At 45.9% G+C, this 14,791-nt stretch overlaps 1 protein-coding gene across 1 annotated transcript; it reads left to right on the top strand.

Moving 5' to 3' along the window:
• Positions 1 to 479: 479 nt before the first annotated feature.
• On the top strand, positions 480 to 14,518 carry cracr2aa (calcium release activated channel regulator 2Aa). Its single transcript, XM_047034384.1, has 18 exons — positions 480 to 588; positions 2,732 to 3,327; positions 4,844 to 4,955; positions 5,060 to 5,246; positions 6,659 to 6,805; positions 7,487 to 7,577; positions 7,743 to 7,838; positions 8,665 to 8,852; positions 8,979 to 9,050; positions 9,464 to 9,509; positions 9,844 to 9,926; positions 10,219 to 10,624; positions 11,201 to 11,333; positions 12,037 to 12,118; positions 12,503 to 12,617; positions 12,774 to 12,875; positions 13,028 to 13,104; positions 13,225 to 14,518. The coding sequence occupies exons 2-18, from the start codon at positions 3,103 to 3,105 to the stop codon at positions 13,304 to 13,306; spliced, it is 2,244 nt and encodes a 747-aa protein (XP_046890340.1). The 5' UTR covers positions 480 to 588; positions 2,732 to 3,102; the 3' UTR covers positions 13,307 to 14,518.
• Positions 14,519 to 14,791: the final 273 nt, after the last annotated feature.

The following is a 14,791-nucleotide window of genomic DNA, read 5'->3' as shown; positions in this document are numbered from 1 at the left end:
ATGAACAGATACTAACTATTGCCAGGCTTAAAATGCAGATGTTCCTAGGCTTACGTGAATGTGATCCGGTGTATATGGACATACATCGTTACCTTCAAAAGACTGCTAACTTCTGGGAGAAGTGACTTCATGACTTCCATTTGTGTCTTTGGCAATTCTTGCTGGTCCAACAGCAGGTGCTTTATTGAACGGCTGCAGTCTGCTCAGTTATAGGCTAGCTTAAGCCTGCCATCTAGGGGAGGTTTGCAAAAACTGAAAGAGGCAAACCTTGCAAAGGAATTGGAATCAATGAGAACAAGGATCTTTAGTCAAGATCACGATTAAATTATTTAATCCCAACATTTGGATTACGTGGCCACAAGAACGTGGCCTACCATGACACAAGGCTCGGCTCCGGTAAAGTCTAGTTGGTTTTGAGCAGCTACACTTCAGCACGGCAGGTTGCTTAGCTACAAACGATGTGAGTCTTTTTAATAGTAGTCCCTCCCATGACCGGCGAAAAGTGTCAGTCACATTCCGGTACTGAGAAGAGCAGTGCGACCGTAGGTCGTTTAAATACTACTTTTGACTGCTTTGATATACTTCATGGTAAGTAATTTACTTATTTCGCTCTCAATCAAAGTTCTGGTTTATGTCACTGCTTTTCCGCGAACAATATTGTTAGGCTAGTAAAACATAGGCCTGCTGTAGATCAGTAGTTGTGTACTGTAGCTCCTAGTTAGCTACTTTTATCACACAAATAAAAGAGACGCCACATCCTATAGTCAGATTAGTGTTTTTTGTAGTTTTATTTAGCCACAGGTGTGTAACTATGTTGTCTGATGTCTGAAAGTAACGGATCTGATAGCTAGCACTAGGCACTAGCACTATTTATTTTTAGGAAGTTAAAGTCACTTCCTGTGATGAGGAAGTATGGTTGTTGCTACACGTGTACCTTTAACTGAACTTTTGAGTGTGAGGTTTTGCAAGTATAACTGAAGAATCGTTCAAATGTCCCCCCGCCCCCGCCCCCCCCCCCCACCACCCCCTCCCCAAACACTGTTCTCTCACAGCTTACCCTTCAAATAATACCTTTCGGCTTTGTAAGCAGGAAGGAATATTTGTTGTTGGCAGCTGGACAGGCTAGACCTGAAATACCTCTAGTTAGACTTTGAACATTATGATGTATAGATATGTTGCACTTTTGGTGATTGAAAAGAGCTCCTTCATTTAGTTCATTTAGACAGTTCATTTAGCCTTGGCCGTGTTATGAAGATATGGTAGCTGGGTGAGGTGCCCCACTACTAACCATCAGACTATGAGATACAGCACACCTTACATTTTTTTCTGTTCTGACTTAGAAGCCTTGTGCTTCTTACAGAATGCCTTGCCAGACTAACACTCTCTAAACGGGTTTGTTCAGTTTTTAAGTCAGGGTAGGGTCAGTCTGAAAAAATAAACACTAGGCTTTTAAACAGAGAAAGCAAATTCTAGTTTCTGAACTAGGTTACATGTTTAAAAAGTAGTTTGATACATTATGGCCTTTGTCTTGTGTGGTCTAGACCGGTGTAACATCCTAAATAGTCTTGCCCTAACAGATAAGATGCAGTATTCAAAACAGTATGCCTACAGGCCATAGCCGATTTCCCTAAACTGGCCATTTAAATGACCCAGGGATGCTGACAAGTTGGAGTTTGGGGTTTGTAGTATCTCCCTCTAGCCTACACCGTTTCCCTGGACCTAGAATATTAACTGGTGTACCCACTGTGCGACTCTTTATGCTGGCACTGCTAAGAAGCACTGGCTTACCCCTGCCAATTCATTTTTTCCCTTGGTGGTTGTGTTGGGATGTTAGTCAATGTGTCATGCTAGGCTATGTGTTACTCACATCAACTTTATCTTGACCTAATTGTTCTGCTTTAAAAGGGGCGGGGTGCTTTCGCGGTGGTTTGTGGTGGTTTCACTTTTTTCACATGTGGCTGTTTGAGTGCTTTTGCATCCGTGCATATGGCAGCGTGAGTGTTTGTTCGTGTGGGTGAATTCTGTCTGCCGTCTTCCTGCGGTGACTCAGTCTGGGGGCTAGGCTAGTCGATTGAGGGGACAGACGCTGAAGGCAGTCATCCACACTAGTGCGCTCTGTAGTTTTTACTTTATAACTTCGGTTTTAGCCTATTTAACCCACCATGACTTCAGTCTTTCGCTAAATACAGACTTCACCCACCCAAACAGATAGGTAGATTAACTTAAAAATAGTGGACAAAGACTTAATTGGCATCGTGAAGTCTCCTTTCTGACCACCTCATTCAAAAGACGAATCACCTCAAATGCCTAACCCTAATGTAGGCATAACTTGAGCCTAGTCCAATTGAAGTGGCAATTGAACATTGACCATCTGTTGTGAGTGTGTTTACTATTGGGGAGTTTCTATCTGTAGACTAGACGACTACATGCAGTCTAATCCAGCCTGTGTAGTGACACTCCCTATACTCTTTCAACAATGGATCCTTCTTTGTTCGCTTTCCCTTGTTCTTCGAGGTGCTTTTTGAATTTCCTCGCCTTTTCAATACCATTCTGAATTCAAGATTCTCAGATTATGCGTGAAACTATGGAAAAAAACGAAAAGTCTGTTATTAGTACGATTTCAAGATAAAAAATGACTTCATCAACTAACAACAAGGCACATGCTGCATGTATGATGGTTCTACATTCACTTGGCCCTGTTGCCTATCGGCCTCCCTGTTTCTTCTCCTAGGCATTATTCACTAATTAAAGAGAGGCGGTTGCTAAGAGATGACGAGCGATGACATCGCTGAGAGCCCTGTGATGTGCCAGAGGCTGGAGCTGAGTGAGAGAGTCCTGGGTCTGGGTCCCTTCTGCCTGCTCGTCCCCAGCCCACTCACACACATGTGAAGAGGAGGAGGAGGAGACTGGGCCATCCAGACAGACACACATACACAGTAACGAGCAGAGCATCAGACCTGGAGGCACAGAGAGAGAGAGAGACAGATATACAGTGACAGGCAGGCAGACGGGTAGACAGAGGCCGACACGCAGACAGACGGACAGACAGACAGACAGACAGACGGACAGACAGAAAAGCGAACAGGCGGCACACACACCCTAATGGCAGCTTCCACCAGTATCTATACAGCGTCTTTAACCCCAGGATCCAGGAGTGTTAGACCCAGGAAGGACCCCCCTGAGGGGGCCAATAAAGGGTCTCTCTGGGGGGGCTCAGGTGATGGAGGTGAGGAAAATGCGGGCAGCACCATCCAGGAGAAGACTCATGAGTTCTTCCAGATCTGTGACATCGAGGACAAGGGCTTCATCACGCGCAGAGACATGCAGGTAAGAAAATATTCAATCTATTAAGTTTGGAGAGTTTTGCTACCGAAACAGATGCAATATACTGGGGGAACAAAGGAAACGGAACAAAGGAAAGGATACGAAAATAATTGTTGATTGGTCACTGATTTTCATCCCATAAAGGTCAGCATTGGCTTTTTATAGAACATATGAATGATGCAAGTCCCTCTCCTTAGCTTACAGACAATGAGGACAGTCAGTATCTGGGTCAGTGTCCTAATATCAGCCATAACCCGTAGGCCTCTCTAGTAATACTTGAGGGCAACCACCTGGCCCTTTCACATGATTCCTGGGACCGGGGACTGCATGTGCTCTTCAGAGAGGTGCTCATAGGGTCACAGCTCCACCTATCCTGGAGGAGAGCATGAAGGAGGGGTGTGGAGAGGAGGCGAGAGGGGAGAGGAGTACGTAAACGGGAGCAGAAAGACAGGCGGAAGCTTTGTTCTACACCTTCTCCAGCAGCATTATTGTGTAGATTTGTTTCGTCTCCGTCAGAAGGCCATCTGTTGTGGATGCTCTTTGATGAAGCCCTCACGGGCCCACGCACTTAGGAGGGCTGCTCAATAGGAACACCTCTTTGATCCATTCCATGGTTATGGAAATTATTTGGAGATTAGGGATGCAGCCCGCTGGATATCCAGTTTTTTTTTTTAGGCAGTAAAAGTATTGAAATAAGCATAGCTTTGCTCAGTATCATTCTCAGATAGGGTCTCTTGTATGGTAGTAGGGGGACATGTATTGGCTAGATAATGTTGCTGACTTTTTTTTCAAGCACATGCCATTATGTAATAATCTGTCCTTATTATAGGATCACATTACCGAAAGCTATTTCTTGGTCATTTTCGGGTAGAATTGCGATGGGCGAAACAGTTGGTATTTTAGTGTTCGGGAACTGTGGATGTCCTTTTTGTTATTTTAGCCACTCAAGCATCGCCAAAAATGCTTAACTGATAGATAAGATGTTTTTCTGCTGATGCCAACTTGTCAACCGTTTCACACCATGACCACACCATGAACCATGCAACTGCTGACCCAAGGCCTGTGCTCCAGACTGATAACAGCTTTAACAAGCAGTAAAACACTGGCTGTCTCTTGTTTACCCATCTTGTAGTATCAGAACACCAAAGTACTTTATGAGTGTCTGGAACGGCCACTGAGCTACAGTGCACTAAACACACACCACACACATTTCATACTACTCTTAGTTCCAAAGCCCTGTTCAGATAGTGCACAAAGCATATAAGTAAACCTGCTTCTAAATATGAATTGAAATAGGGACAACACATTTGATGTGGATTCTGCTTGTGTTGGATGTTGAAGAGATGGATTGGGGAACATTATAGTTTTTGACATCATTGTAATATAGCTAACTGTATTGATACAGTGTCAGTCGTGCAGCATCATTGTGTATTCCAAGGGTTTTTCACAGTTGACCTATCCTAAAAGTCTTTCAGCCGGCATGATCGTGTCAATGCCACCTGTGTTCCTCTCTGTTCAGAGGCTCCACGGAGAGCTGCCGCTGAGCGCAGACGAGCTGGAGAATGTGTTTGACACTCTGGACTTGGACGGCAACGGATACCTTACTCTGGACGAGTTCTCCTCTGGCTTCAGTAGGTTCTAAACGACTCGAGTTCTCTGAATCCAGCTAGCATTTACCTCAACATCTCAAAAATGTTTAGCGGAACCTGTCTCGGGTCTTCCTGTTTTTCTCCAGGTGAGTTCATATTTGGACAGAGACTGTCAGTGGGAGACCGGACGGGGGAGGCCAGCCCCTGTGAGACAGCGGCGGAGACCCTGTACCAGAGCCAGTGGGAGGAACAGCTGGCTGGGAGTGAGGATGATGAGGAGAAGCACTTCTGCATGCTGATGGACAGCCTTGGAGCCAGCAATGTCTTTGAGGAGTGGGTGAAAGCGTGTTAATTCCCATATGAAAATACTGTACAGTCCTGTACTGAAATGCACTTCCTTTGTCTTGCCACTGCGAGGAAACCAGTGGGTCAGCCCCCATAATTACAGTATCAGCTGTTAGGCCAATTAAACACACCTCTATCCTTGTCCTTATCTGGATATCTGTAATTGCCTTAGGTGTGTGGAAACCTGAGCTGTTTACTTATAATCTGATGTCCCTCCTTCAGCTAAGTCCCCCAATCTCCTCTGCTGTTGTTGTCTTAGTGTGGAGCTGTGTGGAAGTCAGCTGAACAAACCAACTCAAATTTGATGACAGTGTTCAATTCTGTGTCACGAGTGTGGGCAGCTTTGTGGTCAAAGAGAAAGAGCTCAGCTTCCTAGCTGTGAAGGTGCACGGGAGATAGCATGAAGCAAAGATGATTAGAAAGAAACCTGCATCTATGTTGTTGACGCTGCATTTTCATGTTGTGTCACGGTTCAGCTGACATTGTGTCTGTGGTGCTCTGTCTGGTGTGCAGGCCTGCTGTCTCTGGTCTGGCCTTCTAAACTCTGGGCTCAGCAGAGTCAGAGCTGGGCCTTTTCCAATGCTTGATTAGACTCACCTTTAGCAAACACGACTGCTCACTAAAGGTCAACAGTGGTGTAGACAAACGTCAGACTAAGAAGCACATCCTATTGACTCTCTGACAAGCCCAGTCCACAAATACACAGGAATGCAGACAATTTAGATCACATCACTTTGTGCAACAACCTTTCGGGCTTAATACAGCTATACATCATTCACCTGTCAAAGGTTTTCTCCACATGAACGTGCATCGTGACTCCTGTCAAATGTTAGGTTCAGAGATTCAGGCACCTGTGTGCAGTGACGTAAATTCTTTGGCAGTGGTTGTCAGCCAGTGCGTCAGTATTTTAATAACAGGAAATCATATTATGAATGGCAAGAACATCTTGACCACATGTGGATTTAGCTTTAGGATTTAGGAACCTAAGAACAAGCACAGTGATTGTGGCTCTTGAATGTGAATGTAGTCCTTTCTGGCTTTATACATTACTTTAGTTGTGTCTAATAAACTTGTCCTTGACATTTTATGTACCAAATGAAAAGGGGGGTTGGACATTTTTTCATATTTAGACCTTGGCCATGCTGATATTAAACTGAGCTCTCCCCTCGTATCTCCTCCTGTCTCATATGAAGCCTGGATCTCAACATCGCCTCATTTGCTCCCTTCCTGTCTCCTCTCCTCTTCCTGTCTCTTGTCCTCCTCCTGTCCTCCCTTCTTCCTCATGTGTCATCTTCCCCATCTCCTTCTATTCTCCCCGTCTCCTCTCCTGCTTCTCTTCTGTCACTTCCACTCGTCCTGTCCTCCTGTCTCTTCCTCCTCTCCTTCTCTTGCCTCCTTAGACCTGGTGAGGTGCGGAGCCTGTGGGCTCAGCTGAGGAGAGATGAGCCGCATCTCCTCTCCAACTTTGAAGAATTCCTTGCCCGGGTCACCTTCCAGATCAAGGAGGTTAACCAGGAGAAGAGGGAGATGGAGACCGCCCTCAAGAGGTAGAACTCTGAGCACACTGTCGTCAAAGTTCAATTGTTCATGCAAACTTGCCTCTTTTATTTCACCGTAACATTACTGTCAATAGAATTTCATTTCAGTCATATCTTTTTCCACACTCGATTTTCCTCTCGACAAGATCAGAGTTCCATACATTGAAAACTAGTGTTTTATTGGGAACAGTGTTTACGTTTTACAGTATGGGCCCAGCGCACATTTTTATGGACACGTTACCCAACCACCCAGCTCCACAGTTTTTTTCTTTCAAAGCACACAATGTCCCCTAACATGTTAGGGAAATGTTCATGCTTTGTTTTGACGGGAATTTCTGTAGACAATTAAAATCACTTATCCTCATTGGAATGTTTTTTAATCTAGAAATCCCCAAATATGGGGAATTAACTCAATGTAGCTGCTCAAGAATTGGTCTGTGGCTCTGGTGAGGTAAAACATTTGAGTGTGGATTATTTTACAATGGAAGCTTCATAGCACAGAACAGACTAAGAAGACCCATCAGGTCTCCATAAAGTACAGCTAAAGTGCGACGTGTCTGATGCAGGGTAGTGTTGAGGATCAGCAGGCTCTGCTCATACTCCACATGTGCTTGGCTGCAGCACACGTTTACGTGCATACCTGCTGAAAAACAGGCTGACAGCGCTGCGCTGATCTTCCCTCTGAAACAGGAAAGCAGCCACGCACGATGACGAGATCCAGCGACTGTATGAGGAGATGGAGCAGCAGATCAAGACTGAGAAGGAGCGGATCCTGACGCAGGTACCGTCTGGCTGGAAGGAGGCCCGGCCTGGGCTTGTCCTCAGCCCGTCTTCCTGAGTCACACTGAACGCTCCTTCTCCCTCCCTCTCACTCTACCTCTCTCTCTCTCTGTCTCTGTCTCTCTCTCTCTCTCTCTCTCTCTCTCTCTCTCTCTGTGTGCTGCAGGACTCTGAGAGGTTCCTGACGTACAGTCAGGACCTGGAAGGCCAGCTGACCAGTAAGGAACGGGAGCTGGAGCAGCTCTTCCAGAAGGAGAGGAGGGTGAGAGAGGGTGAACGAGAGACATAGGGGTAGAGGGTAATGGAGAAAGAGTGAAACCACCAGGCAGCAGGCCCTGCCAAAGCCCAACCCCCTGTCCTAACTTCCAAGTGAAAAGAATACAACAACAAAAAGACAATAGCTTTGCTCCCACATATCCATCTTTCAGATCTAAGCAAGTGTTCAAGGAGTCAGGAGATAAGGAGGGTTGTTTGGGTGACGGTAACACTGTTGATCCTTAGCCCTACAGACATCGCTTCTTTTTACGGCACACTTATCGCCCCCAGCGGCTTACACCACAGTCATGAGTAACACTGAAGTGTTGTCCAAACGCTGATTGTTTCCAGATTTCAATCAGCTCTAACAGCACAATGCAGCGTGTGCCTTAATATCTACAAACAACTGTTAATTGGCACTGTAACACCTCAATCTGGGCAAAACTGCTCTCAGACTTTTAAAACGAATTACTTGGAGGTAAATCTGCGTACTGCTCCTGCTCTGGCTTTGTCTCACAGCTCTGCCGTTCTGCTCTCTCCTTTCAAAACTGTTGATTGCATTCACACATACTGTACACTTAAGCAGACATACACATGTACTCACTCTCACACACACACAAGTTCGTTTTTCCATCCTAGTGAGGACCGACAATTCGTTCCCATTCAAAATTGTGTTGGGAGTGGGGATAAATCTTAAGCTTTCTGGTGGAAATGAACATTTCCAGGCAAATCTTTCTCCCATTTGACTCAAACCCGTCTTCATTGGCCATGCCTGGACTACCCCATGACCATATCACGACCTCGTCTTGACGTTCTCCTGGTCCTTGTCTCAGCTGGAGCACCAGTGCCAGGATCTGCACAGCGAGCAGCACGTGACCAGGGTGGAGAACGTGATGTTGAAGCAGACCAACGAGGATCTGGCCAGGGACCTGGAGCACACCAGCCAGGAGCTGGAGGTGGCCCAACAGCAGCTGGACCTCCTGCAGGAGCAGGCCTCTCGTCTGCATGACGACAGGGAGATGTACGCTTCTCAACCACTTCATGGCACCACCAGAAACCAAGGCCTTTATTCCAGTACACAGTATATCTGGTAAAGTACTGTAAAACTAGTGTTTATTCTATGAATGTATGATGTCGTTCACCTCAGGGAGATGTACCGGGTGACTGAGGGACTGCAGAGAGAGAGATCCAGCCTGCTGAAACAGCTGGACCTCCTGAGGTAAGTACGCTTTATCATTGCTACAGGTTAGTCAAGTAGTGGATGCAAAAAGCCCATGTAACTCATAGTGTCTCAGAGTCAGACTGAGCCCCACTGACTGTACTGCTTTTAGACTCCCAGCAAGCTGCAGCAATTCTCCATAATATGCTTGACGTCATTTCGAGTGGTTTGTGTGTTTAAAAGAAGATGGTTCTGCTCCGTGTTTGTCACAACAAGGGCGTTGTCATCTAGAGCAGAGCGTGGCTGCAAACAACACACGTATTTAGACCAAGGACATACATTTGCAGTTTACATACTGTTGCAGTAACTGAGAGTCAAATGCTCACAACTCTTCATAGAAAAAAAACAGTTATTTATCCATGGTCCAAGATTTAGCTTTTAATAAATCCTTGTATTTCTGTTTTTGTATTCAGAGAGATGAACAAGCATTTACGAGACGAGCGAGACATCTTCCAACAGGTAAAATACTTGTGCACTGCACAAAGGAATGTTAACATTTAATGTAAACACTTTCCAGCAGAGTGAATTTCACTTGAACTTCGAAACCATTATGAAGTGGACTGTCACAACGTAGCAGTTGCTATGTGACTGCAATGTTGTTTCCTATAGGTATTGCTATTCTTTGACATGGTAGTTAATGTGACCCTAATGCAGTTTTGCTTTTTCAATTTGTGATATTTATGACATCCTTGAGCCCCTGAGTCTGGAGTCTGAAACCCTTCTCAGAAATCCTGAAAGTGCAACTTACTGAACCTGACTGGTCATTAATTGTGTTTGTCTTTTTTCCTCAAAGCCCATGAACATTAAAAAGCCAGGATGGAAGCAGAGGTCTGGATCCAGTACTGTGAAACACACAGACAGTGAGGCCTTCAGAAGGTACACTGGCTAATGACATTAGTCTGGTCTAGCGCAGCCATGGAAAGATCTAACCAACCTGCAGTCTATTCTTAAATACTGCTTTAAAAGCATCCTTTTAGCTGAGTCGTTTTAATGGAGATGATGGAGCTTCTTAGAAAATGACAAACATGCTTTCAAGTCTAGTTTCACAGAGTGGAGCGACCCCGACCAATCAGATCTCTCCATCAGTTGCATACTTTGTTACTTCGTGTCAGATGTTGCTGCGAGAGAAGATGTAGCTAATACCTCTGTCCCCCCTCCGTCCCCCCAGTGAAGATGAAGGGGAGGTGGCCTCGCACAAGAAGAAGAGCATGGCGGGGGTGAATGGCTGCAGCCTGGAGGAGGAGGTGTGCGGGGGCCGGGGGGCCCCCCAGCCCCCCCAGCGACGTCATCTCCAGAGGATCATCTCCATCGAGGAGGACCACCTCCCCTATCTCCTGCAGGAGGACTATCACGCCGAGCTCCGAGACTGGAGAGAGGAGGAGGAGGAGGAGGGGGTGGAGGCAGAGGAGGAGGAGGAGGAGGAGGAAGAGGAGGAGACAGATCTGGAGATGACCATTGTTGGACCCGCCTCCCAGGACGAGCAGCAGTGGCATGGGAAGGAGGAGGGCAGGGGAGAGAGGGCGGCGCCCACTTCGCCCCGAGGTCAGCCCGTTGGCAAGGAAACGGTTCAGAATGTAAGCATGCGCCATTGGATTCATTACACGCAGACACGTTGACTTGACTCGGGGCCATTCAGTACACACAGAAAGCCTTGCACACATGCGAGTCACAGACTCACACATGCAGGCATCGGCTGTACGAAGTCGGGGCCACAGTGGTTCTCAGATGGGATCATGTTTCATAAGAGATGAGCTGATGATCTGTCCATGTGTCTAGCCTGGCAGCCCAGCTTGCCTGTGCTTTACAGGACAGAGTTCATTTGGCCATGCTGTTTTTCCACCAGACCAGGTGAGCAGAGATAGGAACAGTCAGTCACAGCTGTTGACTTTCTCACTCGGAGAGGGAGAGTTCAGGGTGCTTGTGACCTTGCGACTGCCCTCACCGAGAACTGGAGGCTTATCTCCCCAAGGGCTAAAGGATTCGTTTGATTTCCCTAAGTAACTTAGCAGACCCTGGTTCTAAGATCATGCTGATCTACTTCAAATTAAGACATTGTGGGGTTTCTGGGCACGGCTTTCATTGCTCCAATTGTCTCGCATGCTCGTTGTCACTGTCTCTCTCTCTCGCTCTCTCTCTGTTTCTCTCTCCAGGAGGAGGGTGCGTGCTTGCCCCCTGACCGGCTCTTTAAGGTGGTCCTGGTGGGCAACTCGAGCGTTGGGAAGACCTCCCTCCTCAGACGCTTTTGTGATGACTTATTCTACCCAGGCACCGCTGCCACCGTGGGTCAGTACACACACACACACACACACACTTGCACATATCCAACCACACGCGCGCAGACACGCAAACAACACCAGGCACAGCCCTGTGGCCCTCCTCCCAACCTCTCCCAGCTAAGCTTCACACTCAGCAGTGTGAAAAGCTGATTACAGCTGATCTTAGGCAGGGGTGGCGGCCGCGGCGGCTAGACATTCTTGGACTGCATGGGTGGTAGTGATACACAATATACACCCGGCTCGGCTCATATGTGGCCCACACATCACAGCTCCAGGGGCTTTCATGCTGAGGAGTAGTGGGCCTGTGTTGGCCGGGTAGCACCGTTTTCTATGTTACCTGTGACGTATATTAGAATGCCTGCTACTTCAATGCGCATCGTTGATGTTTCAAAGATGCGTTCAGACTGGTGCAGGGTCTAGACACCGATGACGATGGAAAGAAACGAGTCCATCTCTGCCTTTGGAAATTCATCTTTTTTTTTGTAGTCATGTCTATATAGATGAACCATCCTTTCATCTTCCAATTTGACCACTTATTCTCTCAAGGTGTTCATGAGTTCTGCAGTACAACATTTGATATCCTGTCGACCCTTTTGTGACTTTGATATCATCAACAGTGAACAGAGTCTGTCTTGTAGAATATGTTACTGTAGCTGTGTGTTAAATGTACTGTAAACATACATTTTGCTGATTGCCTTCACTCCCTCCAGGTATAGACTACAGTGTAAAGACCATTACCGTGGACAGCAGCCAGGTGGCGCTGCAGATGTGGGACACAGCAGGACAGGAGAGGTGAGGATCAACTAGAGGAGAAAGTGGAGGGAGAAATCGGTCACAACACACCTCTTTACCTGACCGACTCCTCTGCACCAAGCCCTAGCCCCCCCCCCCCCCCCTGCTGGGACAGGCCACATGAGTGTGGAAACTCCAGCCACTGTAACTGAAGGGTTGAAGGGTCGGGACCTATTTTGATGCTAGCAAACAGGAAAGAAATGGGTTTTAAAGTATTGTGTTACTAGTAAGTAAGATGATACTTCACTATGGCGTGCATGTGTGGTTTCCTCTTCCTTCTACCCCTCCCTTCCATTGTGTTCCTGCTCCTTCATGTCTGTGGCCTTCTCCCCCTCCCCCCTCCTACTCCCCCTCCCCCCTCCTACTCTTCCTCCTCCTCTGCAGGTACCGAAGCATTACTAAGCAGTTCTTCCGGAAGGCAGATGGAGTGGTTGTTATGTATGACATCACATCTGAGCAAAGCTTCACCGCTGTCAGGCAGTGGCTGACCAGTGTACAGGTGATACACCAGGCATAGCAACATTTGAATATTCATTTAGTTTGGGAAGGGGAACTCAAAGCATCAACGAGGATATAGCTCAACTCCTCTCTGTCTGTCTCTCCTTCTTCCTGTCCCTTGGTTCTCCCTGTTTTGTTCCCCTCCCTCCCCGCGCAGGAAGGAGCTGGTGAGGACATTCCCATCATGCTGCTGGGCAACAAGACAGACAAAGAGAGTGAAAGAGAGGTCCAGGGCAGAGTAGGAAAGAAACTAGCCAAGGTCTGTGTGTGTCTGCTGTGGAGAACAGGCTTCAAGAAGAGCTGAACACGTGATGTGTGCCGTACCCGTATTACGATGTTATGTTGACTTTTGTGCTTCTTGCTTTATCTTCTCCGGTGATGATGGGGCGGGTGCTGTGTGATGATTGACAGGACCACCAACTGATTTTCTACGAGTGCAGCGCCTGCTCTGGACACAATGTGGTGGACTCCATGGTGCATTTGGCCAGGTGAGACCCTGTCTAGCTCTGGACCAGCAAACGGCCTCGCCCTCGTTTCAGACCCGATGACATACTAGAGTCATACTCTGTAAATAGACCTGCCCCATCCTGTGTCCTCTCCTGTGGCAGGGTCCTGAAGGAGCAGGAGGACAGACAGAAAGAGAAGACGGTCATCCTGGTGAACAGTCCCAAGAAAAGGTCCTGTTGCTAACCAGGGTTGGACTCAGCCAATCAAGATGAAGGACCTGGTTTAGGCTCAACCAATCAGGAGGAAGGACCAGGGTTTGAGTTTAGTTCCTTTTTTTTTTTTTTATAACTACAAAATGACAAACTTGAAAGAAAATATTGATAGAAAATTGTTTTGGGATTTGGAATTGAATTTGAAGTCTGAGTGGAATTGAAGCAAACCTGAGCTCCTGTATGGACTGCCAGCACCATTGCAGTGTGTCCACGTGTATCTCTAGATCTGTTCTTTACACAATACTGTTCCTCTCATCCATAACCCCCCACTCCCTCCCCCTCAGTCCACCTGTGGTTATTATGGCACCTGTTGTGTCTATGTACACAACAATTTTTGAGACTGTCTCACTGTCTCATTCTAGACATAGACCAGCCCACCTAGTCTCACTGCAAGAGGGGCTCCAATCACTTACAAATATGATATTGCACTATTACAAAAAAGTAGAAGTATTTATTTTATGAAAACAAAATACAAATGTATTTTCGGTTTACGTGGGTACCATATCAATGTACTGGAGTGTAAGTGAATGACTTGGAAAGAGTTTTTAAGATGACCATAATTATTTTGAAATGAACAAATCCCAGTGAAAAAGACATGTTTGTTTACATTTGATTGGGTCAGGGTTAGAAAACCAACCCAGCCACACTGCACAGTACTTGCCAACACAACAGATACCAACACCAGCACAGCATGCTAAAGGAATTCTGTATAGCATACCAGCACACTAGCAAGTTTAACTGTTGCATCATTTAAAATGTGTTGACAAGATTATTAACTGTGTAAAGAATATGTTTCTTATATTTTCGACGTTTATTACTTTTCCTATTACACCTGCCACATATTTTGCATGTTGATGTTTGGGATTGGTTATAATGCTGTTTTCAGTGTATTAATCCAAGTATCTAGTCAAAAATTTCAATATGCTTATTTTTTGTACACTTTAGAATGTGTTTTTGTAAAAAAAATGTTTTGTAACAAATGTGTTGTTCAGAGTGTATAAGGCACACTAAGAAATCCTCTTTTATACACACATACATTTTGCTTGTGTATTATGTGCTTTTCATGGACTAGGGTCACCACATGTGCCACACTAAAGACAATGTGTTTGCACAAATATGTATATGTAAATATGAATACATATTGAACAAATATCTGTATAATAAAAAATATTTAAAATCTGTACCTAAGTATATGCTGTGAATACATGCAATAACTACTGATGATTCAACTAACAGTTTGAAGTCTTGGTTCCAGAGGACACCTAGTGGCCAGATTGATCAAAGTCAGTATTTAATCAATTGACAACAGAGCATGCTGAATTAACAGGAAAACAGTAATTAGGTAATAGCCGTATTACCAAAGTAACTGCTTGTCAGTTATTGAAACAAAATTGTTAGGCTGAATGGTAACCATCTTTCAAACAGTAAAAAATGAAGGTTTTCAAGTGTTGTAGAC

The sequence above is a fragment of the Hypomesus transpacificus genome, chromosome 14, assembly GCF_021917145.1.
Source record: "Hypomesus transpacificus isolate Combined female chromosome 14, fHypTra1, whole genome shotgun sequence".
Classification (NCBI taxonomy): domain Eukaryota; kingdom Metazoa; phylum Chordata; class Actinopteri; order Osmeriformes; family Osmeridae; genus Hypomesus; species Hypomesus transpacificus.
This window is presented reverse-complemented; position numbering and strand designations above follow the sequence as displayed.